We start from the raw sequence: 13443 nt of genomic DNA, 5'->3' as shown, positions 1-13443 counted from the left end.
GGCCTTCTTTAAAGAATTCATATCGTCATGAGTGCTTGTGCGTTATATGTCAACCGTGGTGGTTTGCGTTTACAGGTGACGGACCAGGTGGCGCTTTTGCGGCTGGTTTGGAGCGAGCTGTTCGTGCTGAACGCGTCGCAGTGCTCGATGCCGCTGCACGTGGCGCCTCTGCTGGCGGCGGCGGGCCTTCACGCGTCGCCCATGGCGGCCGACCGCGTGGTGGCCTTCATGGACCACATCCGCATCTTCCAGGAGCAGGTCGAGAAGCTCAAGGCACTGCACGTGGACGCCGCCGAGTACAGCTGCCTCAAGGCCATCGTACTCTTCACCACCGGTCAGTCACTCTCTCTCTCCTCCATTTTCTCCACCTCGTCAGGAAACGCCAAACTGGGAAGAACAACGAAAGGATCCTGATTTCTGGATCGAAGACTGCATAGAGGATCGCGATCGTCAGTTGTATTCCGCGATGCTTTCAGCGCGCTCGCAGAAAAAGAACACCGGTGCATGCGATGTGTTACTCGAATACTGAGGAGCGACCCAACGCTGGGCAGCTTGCTCGTTCGAAGCTGCAATACTGCATGTTGTTCGTTCGATCATGGCCAAGCCGTCAAAGTTGCTCAGACGGAATGAATCCCGGAATGTATGCTACACTACCGGTTCTTTAAACCAAGAGATGCGTCTATAACCCGTATAGAAATACATTATCACAGCAATTTAAACAGCATCGCGCGTGTTTAATTATCTAATTTTACTGCACCACGAAAGCGAAAGGCGATTGCCACTTCGTGCTCTCGCTGTGAGAAGATTTGAATGTAGTCGCTGTACGTGTAACAGGAGCGTTCAGTTTTGAATGCGCGATCGTTGAAAATTTTGAACAATGTTGAAGATTGAGCTGAGTTCAAACAGCAACGAAAGGAAGTCTAACTCGAAGTGTGAGCTGAAGTATTGCGGCTTTGCAACGTCCCGTTTACACCCACAAGGCAGCTTCTTTGGGACGTATACTTCTTTTTCCTGGGTTTATTGTTGCTGACCTGAGATGGGTAAACACGCTCGCTGTGGTCACGCGTAATCAACGAGCCTCGCTCAGGCTGCGTGTATGCAGGCGTGATGATCCGATTTGCCCTTATCTCCTGGCCTCGTGTTGCTCCTCACGACTTGAGACGAACGCCGCATCACGCATCGTCCGACGCTTCACACGGCGTGTCAAAATGGCCGCGTCCGTTACGCAGGTCCTTCGACACCTCTGGTACTCGGCCGGGCTGCTACGCTGCAAGTAGCCTTGATGTTTACCTCAACGGCCGTGTCTCGGTTTGGATGTAGGTCTGGCGTAATGTAGTAGCCGCGTGATCACACACGGAGCTCACCACGCGTCCCAAATAGGCTCGAGCCTCTTCGGAGTGCGCCAGCCTTCTCGATGCAAGAAGGCGCTCCGCGTAGGGGGAGAACAAACAAAAACAAAATATTAGTCGGGCCGCCGGTTCCGTGCGTTGGCGCTCCATATATAAAGGTGCTCGGGGGCGCTGTGCTAACGGATGGGAAGGTAGCGAGGGAGGGAGGCTACGCAGTAGAGTGCCGCGCACAATCAGTTCAGATGATCCGACACGATACACGCCGTCCATCGGCATAACATGCGCACTTGTGTGTATCTTTTTTCCCCTTTATCCAGTTTTTTATTTCTGACTTACAAGCATCTACTGCGTCGAAATAACGATCGGCAGCGATGGGGGCCCGCGCTCGCCTTTCTTGCGAACGAGACAGGCTTCGTGTTGTCGGGAAGGGTCTGTCTCGTTCGCACCTCGGCGGCTGCAAGGAACGTGCGCGAGAAAGACCACCTCTGGCTAGCACCACCGCCGCCTCCTGCGTACAGCTCCAAGTTTGAAGACAGCTAGCTCATGAAGGAGGGGGGCTGTCGAAGACAAGAGCAGGGAGCCACGGCGGCTAGCCACCGCCTAGGGGCAGCGCGTGCACGAATTTCGAAAGCGCGACGAATCTCTCGTCTCGTCGACGACGTCGTGGGTCTCGCCAAAGTAGCCGGCGGCGGCTTCTTCTAGCGTACTCCTCATGCCGCTCGCGCTTAGGCTCCGAGTGGTCTCTCTGCCTGTTACACCCGTTCGCTGGACAATGCGTATCAGAGCTCTCCCCCCTCACTCTGTCCTCCCCCTGTCTTCTTTCTTCTCCAAAGGAGACCGGCTCGCTGGCCTGTCCGCAGCGCGCGAAGCTTCGTTCGAGTTTCCGCGTTGCTCCGTTCGGTGGGCTCTTCGTGAAGAGGAAACGAGACGGCCGCGCGAGCGTAGGCTCTCTCGTGGGAGCCAGCCGCTGTTGGTGTACGGAGGGCGCAGCAGCCAGGAAACCTGCGTGATCATTTCTGCGGGCTCCTTTTTTTTCAATTTTTATTTCTTGTAAAACCGGGAGGCAAGAGATCGCTGCTGCTCAATTGCTGGTTGCGTCGGCAATAAAAAAAAGCGGGCGAGGGGGAGCCACATCGTGGTCACACCGCCTCACGTCACCTGTCGCAGATCACACGTTCCCCATACCATACGCAAGAGGCCTTTTCCCCTTTCCTCCTCTCTACGGGGCTCTTGCCACCACGTTTGGCTGTCTTTGATGGATTGCCTGTTTCCATCTCGAGCAGTTCTCTTCACGCGTCGTCACATTTTCTTGTCTACCTAGGTACGCGCGCGTGTAGTCGAATACCTGCGAACGGTTCCCGGTAAACAGCGTTTGTGTCAGCGGCCTTCTGTGGCGAGGTGCGTTTGCCTATGGTTCAGCAACATTTTACTCTCAAATGTACATCCCCTCTCCTTCTCTCACCTTCTCTCTTTCACTGTTGGTCTAGATGATAAAATCCACTATACTTTCACACACACACACACACACACACGCACACACACACACACACACACACACACACACACACACACACACACACACACACACACACACACACACACACACACACACACACACACACACACACACACACACACACACACACACACACACACACACACACACACACATATATATATGTGTGTGTGTGTGTGTATATATATGTGTGTGTGTGTGTGTGTTGTGATGTGTGTGTGTGTGTGTGTGTGTGTGTGTGTGTGTGTGTGTGTGTGTGTGTGTGTGTGTGTGTGTGTGTGTGTGTGTGTGTGTGTGTGTGTGTGTGTGTGTGTGTGTGTGTGTGTGTGTGTGTGTGTGTGTGTGTGTGTGTGTGTGTGTGTGTGTGTGTGTGTGTGTTGTGATGTAAAGAGCGAGATGGGAGAAAGAAAAGGAGCGCCCCTCCTCTCCTTGTTTTCAGATGAATCAGCCGGAATCCCTCAAAAGTGCGCCGGAAACACACCATCAGCTTTCAAGAGCATATAGAGAGAGGAGATGGTATCTAGCAGTGAAGTATAAATCAATAAATACGCGTACTACTTTATGCGCGCTATTCATCAGTGCTGTAATTACATGAAATTGTAGGTGACGCAGAATATCATCTCTCATGATCCCAGAGAGAGAGCTATCCTTGGGTGTTGATCCTCCATACACAAAAATGCATCTGCAGAGCCTTCATCTACCTCAACTGGCCAGTGCGCGCGCAACAGACACGATAACCTCGTTACTTCAATCTTTGGTCGAATTTGAGAAGCGCGGAGGCGATAAATTGTATTGACCTATACGGCAGCATTTGTCCTCGCGGCGTATCTCGAGAGAATCCGATCCTCTGTCGTGCGCACTTCTCGTGGACTGGTTTTACGGACAGAACCACCGCGCCGTATTCGACAACGACTGCGTCTGCATATTCGGGGTCGCCCACACGTGTGGTACATATCTCGTTTTCTGGCTTACTACGCCGAGATCCAACGCGTCGCCGACCTACTTCCACGTAAACGAGAAGTCTCGGCACATTCGTCGTTCGTCCGAGGAGGCTTTCCGTCTCGGCGCTCAAACGGAACGCGAGATATGTCAATGAAACGATCCTCAAGAAATCGACCGACCGACAACTCCGGGCCACACGTCGCACGCAGCAGGTGCAACCGTAGATGGAATAGGGCGCCATTCACTATCTTTTCTCTCGTGCATTCGGCAAGTATTTCTTTGCTGCAGTCTGGCGGACGTCGCGCAATTCGCGTTAAGCACGGCCGTATCCTGTATATATATATATATATATATATATAGGCGGACGAGTTGGCCCGCAGGAGGAATGCGAAAGAATGCCTGCGCGGAAATATAGGAGACAAAAAATAATCAACAAATACGGCGGTAAAGAAAGGGTTGAAAGGCTAAATAAAAACACGATTGAACCAATAAAGGGGCAGTGAAGAAAATAGCAATCCGCGGGGAGCAATGAAAGGCTTCTTCTCGAGTAGCGGGTGCCGCGGCTGGTCAGCGATTGGAGACGGTCCAGCGGATATCGGAACGAGGTCAGGTTTTCTGCCGGCGGAGGCATCACTGACCCGCTTCGCGGCCCCTGAGCCTCCGCTGCTCTGCTCCTCTGTGTCCAGCGGCTGGAAGAGAGCATGCGGCAGAGTTAAAGGGGGGAGGGGGTGACCACTTTTGGCGCAGGACTGGTTCCACGCAGCCGCGAAGTGTAAGGGAGGAGGGTGGGGAAGAGAACGAGATGGGGTTGCCACTTTTAACCGTCGTGCCGGCGACATGAGATGCGGGCGAAACGGCAGGCTTGGAAAGAATGGGAGAGGTCGGCAGTGCGAATGATTGTGTTGTTGCTGGTCAGCATAACTGTCTGCGGGATAGCGGGGGATAAAACTGCGGCCTGTCCGGTGGATTCAGCATTTGGGCCTTGCATTTTCTGTTGCAGAAATATACACGGTGGTCTGACTATACAGCGGTATTGCAGCCAAAGCGCCGATGCTACTGCTGTTAGAAAGAAATAAGGATGCGGTGCAAATATTGCGGCCAAAGAACTGGCGTGAGAACACACAACTGCTTGCGTCGCCTCTGCCAAGCATATAGATATAGCCGTGCTGAAGACTGTTTTGCCGCACGGGACCTATTCGCCGCAATCCTGTAGCAAGCCGCAACCCCCGAACGGCTAGCACGTTTCGCGCCATAAAAGAAATTGCTACTTTACGCACTGCTGTTGTGTCGTATTGTATATAAAATAGTAAAATAAGGTACAGAGCTGTGACCGCGCAGTGCTTCTTCTAAGCATGAATTAAACGCTGACGTGGTGTTTTTTGTTAATCGCAAATTCGCTAGCACGAGTGAGTGGAAATCCACTAAATTTGTGAGGAGACGAAAATTAATATCGGTAGACTTCGAGCGCCCTAAACCAGCAGTCGCGAGCCTGCTCCCGTGCCTCTTGCACCGCTACCACGGTGGAAGCTGCGCTCGCGTTAAATTTGCGCCTTCCGGCTACGCCGAATGTAGGGCCTCAATCGGAACAGCGAAGGCTCCTCCGAGGAGCTCAAGGGTGAGCTTCTAGGGTGCGGCGCCCCCGGGTCAGCCCGTTTCTGGCGGTGAGTCGGGTAATCACAGGGTTCGACGTGTGTGTATAGCCTCCGCGCTCGCTCTCCGATCACATGCAGAGCGAGCAGGCCGGTTATAAGCGGCAATGCAGCGTTGCGTGGTTAGCGTCTCCGCCAAGGAGCGCTCGCGCATATTTGATAAATGTCCGCCGGGCGCAGTTTATCGACTCGTTTGGAGCCTGTTAACGTTGCGTCGCCCCGTCACGCTTCTTCGCGCTGTCTTGACGAGCCGCCGCTGTCGACTGCACATTGGCAGACTGAAGATAGGCAGACAGTGTGGCTTTCGGGGAACCGGTTCAACGCGCGCCTTTTTGCTCACCGCGGAATCTTCCGCGTTGCTCTTGCGAGCACCCCCAGGATGATCTTGCTCACTGGTTTCTCCTTCTAGCACGCACGGTGCTGTCAGTTACTTTGGTTTTGAGTGCGCAAGAATGCGCGGGACAGATAGCTCCTGTGGTGTGTGCGTGTTGACAGAGCGCGCCGCTGATCGCTGCCGTTATCTGTCGGTACCATCGCATGGAGGCATCCCTCCCTCAGGATGCATGCCTTTGTACTAGACTTAGCAACTAAGGTGCAAAAACTTATGCGTCATGACGCGCGGGGATAATGTGCGCTGCTTTTTCTTGCTTCTATAAGTGACGTCTAGCACATGCTGGCTTATCTATATGTTCACGTTTTATAATAAAGCACATCCTCTCCATACGAGCAGGCTTATATATTTCGAGGTATCTTGGTTTACGTCAGAACGGAGGCTGACGCAAGGAATGTATCAAGCAGCTTCAATGGCCACAAAAGGGATGCGTTGCGCAATTACTTAAGAAGGCCCCAAATGTGCTCGTACCGCATAGGGACGCGTTTGCCAGCAGAAGTTCATATTTCTAGTGAAATGTGTGGGGATGGAAATTTGCAATATAAACTGAGAGGCTGCGATAAGGCTCGAAGTGCAGCCTATGTAACCTTACGTGGCTAATTCCACGTTTGCTGCGGGTGCGGTTTCGTCTGTGCGTATGTGAATTTTTGCACATGTTTCCCCCTGCAGAATGTATTTCGGTGATAGCACGCAGAGAGCGTGAGCTGGCTGCGCGAGCTCTCTCTTTACTTCTCCAGTATGAATTATTTATGCCACTTCTTTCTTTTCCCGCTCTGTCTTGGTTAAAGTGACATATTTTCCTGGATGAAGTGCCGGGCACACGTTTCACTTGGCTGCGCGCTTCTGCTGAGCACATGTAAGGTTGCTCCTGCAGGTAAAGGTGCGTCTTGAAAGCAAGCACCCATACATTCAGAGCCGTGGCAAGAAAAGAATGATACTGTATATATGTATGACTTCGTTCGGCAACTGCTTGCCCCTAGTAGTGGCTACTGTCTCACAAACAAGCGAATTCGAATTTTACTTTTGCGTCCTTATATCACTTAGAGCAGCATTTCAGCAAAACAGTAAGAGAAAGATACACGTTTTAATTTAGCCGGCTTGAAAAAGAAAGTCACTAAAAAAGAAAGGCTAAAATTTTAAGTCTGTATTTGTAGCATCTTTTCCTGCACTCAGTGCTTTGTGGAGAAAACGTAGGTTATAGCTGGCGCCGCATTTCACTTGATAAATGGAAGGTGGGGAGGTTTTTGCTGGCTTAACAGGACTTGCGAAGCTATGTCCGAGCCAAATTAGAGCCCATCGAAAATGATTCTTGGCGGCGTAAGCACGATCGGTCTTATTTCTACCGACAGAGTAAAAAAATAAATATAACAGAAAACTTGAGTCAATGCTTCGATTTCTACCAGTTGTCTCGTTCAGCGGTCCGATGTACGTACGTCTGCCCTGGCACTGGAAGGCGCCGGTAGCTGAGCCGAACCTCACTATGATCCGACAGTGGCAACTCGAAGGTGCCGTTCACATATCATGTGCAAAACGAGAATTGAGGAAAGGTGTACACCTTTTCGACTTTTTCATAACGGTACTTTGAGAGGCGCATAAATGCATTTGTCTAAGTAGTTATGTTTGGTTTGGTTTGTGGGGTTTAACGTCCCAAAGCGACTCAGGCTATGAGAGACGCCGTAGTGGAGGGCTCCGGAAATTTCGACCATCTGGGGTTCTTTAACACGCACTGACATCGCACAGCACACGGGCGCCTTGCTTTTCGCCTCCATCGAAAAGCAGCCGCCGCGGCCGGGATTCAATCGCTCATCCTTGTACACAGTAGTCGAGCGCCGTAACCACTGCACTACCATGGCGGGGCTTTAAGTAGTTAGTGTCGGAGGATTGCAGTCCTCTTGCACGACTTTCGTATATGGCTAACGTGTACAAAACAATATAAGGGGTCCATGTCAAAAGGCTCAGTTACATTGCGCGTTTAGCATATCCCTTTCAACTTTGCCTATAGCAATCGCTCCGACTTGGGCGGTGACGCAAAAGTGAGTCGACGCCGCGACCTAAACTCGCTCACCACATCAGTGTCACTTGCTTCAGCTTGAGGTAATTTTCTCTCCCGAACCGCCGAAACGAACCAAGCAGAGACTCCGGACTAGTCGGGAGGAGCGACTCCCGCGTGTCACTAGAACAGCGTCCATTGCGCTGAGCGCGACGGAAGGGGAGTCAAGCAAAGCAGGGGAGGACAAAACAAAAACAAAGCAATGTAAGCAAGCAAAAAAAAAAAAAAAAAAGCGCCTGCGCATGTGTAAGGGCATGGAAACAAGAGCGTGCTCACCCTCCGCGCTCACCGCTTGACTGCTCCGCTGGCACACACGCGATCCCAAGCCGTCAACTAACAGGAAAAGAAAGTTAAAAGAGCGAAGTGGTCGGAACCAGAATGTGGGAGACCCTCGGTCGCGACCACGGCGTCCTTGCTTTCCCAGAAAATGAAGACGCGAGAAGGGTTCGCTCGTCGGGCCGTCACGCGCGCCCGCGAGGTGCCCCAGCCCTGCTCTTGATCGCCGCGCCGGCCTCTCTTTCCCACAGTCGGGCCTTGGTAGCTCACAAGTTTAGAAAACACGAAAACGGAGGGCCACTCGCAAGCTCAAAAAAAAAAAAAAAAAAAAAAATGGAAGAGGTGGGCGTGGTTAAAGGAACAAAAAAAAAAAAAGCAAGAAACAAAGGAGTGACGAAGAACGAACGAAAAGAACGAAAATAACCACTACAAGGAGGAAACTCAGTGGCGCCCTTACGGGCCAGATTGGCCCTTGTCCGCGCCGGTGACACGCTTCGCTGCCGAGGGTGGGTGTTCCTGGCCGGGACGGCGAAGCAAGCAAGCAGTACGTCAACTTTCGCCCGCGCACATGAACTTGGCTGCCCCGTGAGTCAGGGTTCGCTGCGCTCGGAGGCAGGACACTTCTCGGAACTGACTTTGAATTCGCGATGCCACTGCACATACTCGCGAACATGGACGAGCCACGGCCCACGGCCACCATTCCAGCGTGGAGGAAACGACCTTCGAGAATGGGTCAACTCGGTTGCCGCACCGATCGAGGTTTCTTGTGATGGGCTCGGGTGAATGCAATGTCATGTGTACCGCACAAGTGGCACTACTGATCAGCCTTACGTCGCCGCGTAGCCGCGCACTCAAAGAAAGCACAAAACAAGGGTCGACGAACACGGGGGCATGCTTGTGCCATTTTTGTGCGTTAGAACCAACAGCGACATGCAGCGGCTTGCGCGATCACCATGTAGTCGTTGCTGCTCTGGCACTGCAGAGATTTGCGCACGTAGTGTTGCATCGGTAGACGCAAATCAGTGCGGTACAGCCACAGTAAAAAAGCATCCCCTCCAGACAGACCGATCTGCAAGAGCGGAACGCGGCAAACATCTCATTTACAATCGAAATAGCGCACGTACAAACCAGCTATAAAGCTGCGGGCATGATCAAGGAGCAAATAACACCTCTGTGCTCCGTCGTTCCTCCAGCATAAGGGAAGCCTGCTGATCTGTCCATCGCATGTTCGCGTCTCGCCCGACGACGAGTTTTGTGAGCATGCTCAGAACACGGGTTTTTACAAACGGGCCGCATCAATCCACGGTGCACCGGACATGTCCCGCTGGCGCAGTTACTGAGCGCCGTTCTAGCGAGTCCCCAGCCCGACGCGCTCTCTGCCCATCGTGGGAGCAGCTGGGAACATCGCGAGCCTCGAACAATGGCCTCAGCGCGCAGGAAGAAAGGCCACCCAAACCAGCGCGCACACCTTGCGCAGGGAGAGAGCGTCCGCGCGACGATGATGACGCCCGCAGCCGGCTCGCAAGCTGATGGTTGTTTCCCGGGCCGGCCGGCTGCGATCTCCCGAGTGCGCCTCTTGCCCGAGATCGGCAGCCTGATGACCCGACGTGCTGCGGGTGCTTATGGACACGACTCGGCGCTCTCTCGCGCGCTTTTCCTCGCCGACACGTGCGGTGGCGATCTCTCTTCGTCCGCTGTGAGAGAGCGGCCGCTACGTCTTTGTCTGTCCGTGTGCGAATGCGCGCTCCAGTGTGGTGCTATGCGCACTACGCTCCTGTTGTGCGTTCGCCATGAGAGAGAGCCCGCGGCGGCTACCGTGGAGCGTCCGTTCTCCTTTGCAGTCGTGCGGTCTCGGTTGTGCGCGGACAATGCAGCGATGCGTCGGCCGCGTCTGGACTCATGCCGCAAACGAGGTGTGTGCAGCCGCCACTGCTAAAGCGTGGGCACCAGGAAAGAAAAATGGAGCCGTGCTGAGTGAAGTGATAAAGCAGGCAGCCCTGTTTATTCCTTTCGCTCGCTGTCTCGAAAGCGACCTCTCCGACAAGAGCGCGAGCGGTTTGTTTCGTGTCGCGCGTCAGTCATAGAACTTTCGCTCGTGCGCGTTTGGACTCGGGTCGCGGGCAACTCGCGCGCTGTATGCGCGTCATTGTATTTGCTTATATATACAAGCCTGGTGCAGCAACGTCAACGTGACAAAAAAAAAAAAAAAAAAAAAAAAAAAAAACTTTTCTTTTTCTCATACATGTACTGTTAGAAAATATTGCCATAATGACGAAACCACATCAGGGCTGTTTATATATATATATATATATATATATATATATATATATATATATATATATATATATATATAAAGCACATGACAGCAAGGGGGCGTCCTTAACTGGCAATTCCCTGTCCTCTATCAAAACAGGAATTACCAGTTCATCTTTTTCTTAAGTGAACGTATTTATTAATTCATTCGTTCATCTGAATGATTAACGCGTGAAGTCATGGGAAACATGATGGTAACGTACGATATCGCCGTACATTTAGAGCACCGGCAGTGATAAGCGGTCCACAGAAACCCGCAGCTTTTCGTGTCACCAACGTGGCGGCCACTATGACGTCGGCGCAACCATCTGTATATGTGCGCTCTCCAGATTAAAAACGCGGATTAACTTGCACCAGCGACTTTATTAAGGCGAAGAAGACGCGAGTAATTACGCCCCAAGTTGCTGAAAAGCCTTATATAACCTCTAGAGAGCTCGAGTCTGCTGAGTATATGACCACCGGTGAACGCTGTTTCCTCACAAAGGGCTCTTGTTACACCATGGTAGAGGCGCGCCCTTCTGAGGGAAACCAGGAGGAGGGACGAGGGGGATGCAGATTCAAGCGTGGTGCGAGGAAGCGGCGAGGTACGGCCGCGGCTGACTCAAATAGGGCAACTCGTTAGCGTCGCTTAATAGCGGCCCTTCCACCTCACGACCCCGGTTAGAACCCGCGCCGCGCCGTGGTCGACGCCTCGTTGGCCTCATGCAAATGAGGCCAGCTGGGGCCGATGAATGCATGGCTCGCGCAGCTAACGATCAGGCGCTGCAACGGAACGCGGCGCGGCGCCGCTTTAGGCAGTGCCGCGAAACTGATGCGACTGAAGATCGAAGCGTGGTCGATCTCGGAAGACGCACGCGACACGACATCACCCCTATTCTCGCGCGGGGTCTTTAAATAAATTTAGACTCGTGCGGTGTCTGTGAATCCCGTGCCCCGCAGTGGTTGGCAGCTGGGGCGAATCGCCAGTGGTGCGCCGAACAAGGGAGCTTTCACGCTGCTGTCAAGCACGAGCTGCGAAATGACTCTAACAGAACGCCGACGCCTATTCGATAAGAACGCGTGCACCCTAAGCGTGAAAGGACTAAATGTGCTGTAAATGTTAGTCGTTTGATGACAATCGGCATTGCTGCAACTGTAGGTCCTTGACGTGCAGTACTTACTTTGACGTGCTGGGGAACTTAGTATATAGGTTTACTAATTCTTGGCCCCGCCGGAGTGGCGCAGTGGTTAGGCGCTCGGCTACTGTTCCCAAGGACGCGGGATCGAATCCCGGCCTCGGCGGCAGCTTTTCCATGGAGGCGAAAAGCAAGGCGCCCGTGTGCTGTGCGATGTCAGTGCACGTTAAAGAACCCCAGGTGGTCGAAATTTCCGGAGTCCTCCACTGTGGCTTCTCTCATAGCCTGAGTTGCTTTGGGACGTTAAACCCCACAAACCAACCAACTAATTTTTGGCTTACATAAGGACTACGTTTCTCCAGAATGCTTGCGTTGGCAGCTTACGTTTTGTAGACCCTTGGCGTTGTTTCTTGTACACGTGCGCTGGAAGAAAAGGCTCGGGATCTGTTCCCCATGATTGAGAGTGCGGGCGTTCCATAACTCACGAGCATGTATCATCGCTCGTAAAGCGTGGCGTTTTGGCTCGCAGTTTGACAATTATCGCTTCGCCGAAGCCGCGCGGCGAGCCAGCTGGCAAGCACAGGCTGTGAAGAGACTGTACCTCAGGGACACTAATCCTCGAAGAAGCCTGGTCCCTTTCAAGGGGGCTGTTGCAAACGACAAGGAAGAATGCCTGAATGCGTATTGCTGGCACATTTCGCTAAAGGACACTTTATCGCTATTTAAGGGCACTCGGTGCGTTAGCTTCACGTATCTAATGTGTCACGGGGCGTGTTATTTTAGCTGCTGAACCAAAGCAGCGGATGTGGAGGAACAGAAAGAAGACCGGAGAAGGTCGCCCGTTTCACGCCTGGAGCTGTTATCCACGCAGCGGGCCTAATTGAGCGGATCCATTCCAGCCGAGCTCAAACTACGAAGCGAAAAGCAGAGAAAGCTATGTTTGTTTCGATTTTTTTTTCGCCACAATTTGGCCGCGGGTCACTCTGCTTGTCGATATCGGCGGCCAGTTCAATGCCCCGCAGCAGCGCCAGTTCTAGCCGCACCGACAGATATATATGAAGACAGAAAGAAAGTGGAATAGGAAATGCCGCGGCGTCCACAGAAGCACAAACAGAAAATGAGGAAGGAATGGCGGAGCCAGTTCTGAAGTGGAGCCGTTTTGGGCGACATTTAGCCGCAGATGGCGGGAGTGCGCACCCTCTTCGAAGACGTAGCGCAGCACCAAGGCGTCTTCGTCAATGCTAATTGGAGGAGGGAGGAAAAGGCGCCGCGCTGGATTGGGAGGGAAACCACTCCGTGCAGTCGCCGCGGCCTGGAAATGGGCTAACGACTTTCGTTTTCGCTTCTGCGTCCGGGTGCCCGCTTGGCGCGTGCTGGTCGCGCTAATTTGGTTTGATGAGTGTCGTCCGCACACCGAGAGCGTGCGACCATGCTGCCTCAACTCCGCTCCGGGCCGCCAGCGCACAAATTCTTGACGGGGAAATAACATGAGCCCGACTACCGGGCTGCATACAAGCGGGTGTCCTGAGCCAGGCGCGCATAGGGAGCAGGAATCGAAAAGGACGTCATGCGGTCGCTTATTTCAAATAGCGAGAGGGGATGGGGGTCCTGTTGGCGGAGGGCAGACGTTTCTACCGTATGTGTCTAGCGCAAACTTTTCCTGGTACCGGGAAAGAGGAGAGTAGTTGTGCATGAAGATTGGTTATGCGGAACCGCAAATTGGTAATATAAGCATGCTTTTTTGTTTTGGGGACTCGTGAATGTACGCCACAGCGACCGCTTTCTTGAAACCCAATACTATGAAAAATGCTCACAACGTTGGTTGGATAAAAAATAGAGAAT

At 52.7% G+C, this 13443-nt stretch overlaps 1 protein-coding gene across 2 annotated transcripts in view; it reads left to right on the top strand.

The window, feature by feature from the left end:
• The window catches only part of svp (COUP transcription factor 2), a 147792-nt gene that overhangs the window by 42804 nt on the left and 91545 nt on the right, over window positions 1-13443 (top strand). For both annotated transcript variants that reach the window (XM_084594165.1, XM_084594166.1), the window contains one exon: window positions 76-334. In XM_084594165.1, coding sequence (XP_084450291.1) covers window positions 76-334 — 259 coding nt within the window. The remainder of the gene's footprint in view (window positions 1-75; window positions 335-13443) is intronic.

Source organism: Amblyomma maculatum, chromosome 2 (assembly GCF_055883805.1).
Source record: "Amblyomma maculatum isolate TAMU_Amacu chromosome 2, ASM5588380v1, whole genome shotgun sequence".
Classification (NCBI taxonomy): Eukaryota; Metazoa; Arthropoda; class Arachnida; order Ixodida; family Ixodidae; genus Amblyomma; species Amblyomma maculatum.
The sequence above is the reverse complement of the archived record's forward strand: the minus strand, read 5'-3'. Positions and strand labels throughout refer to the sequence as shown.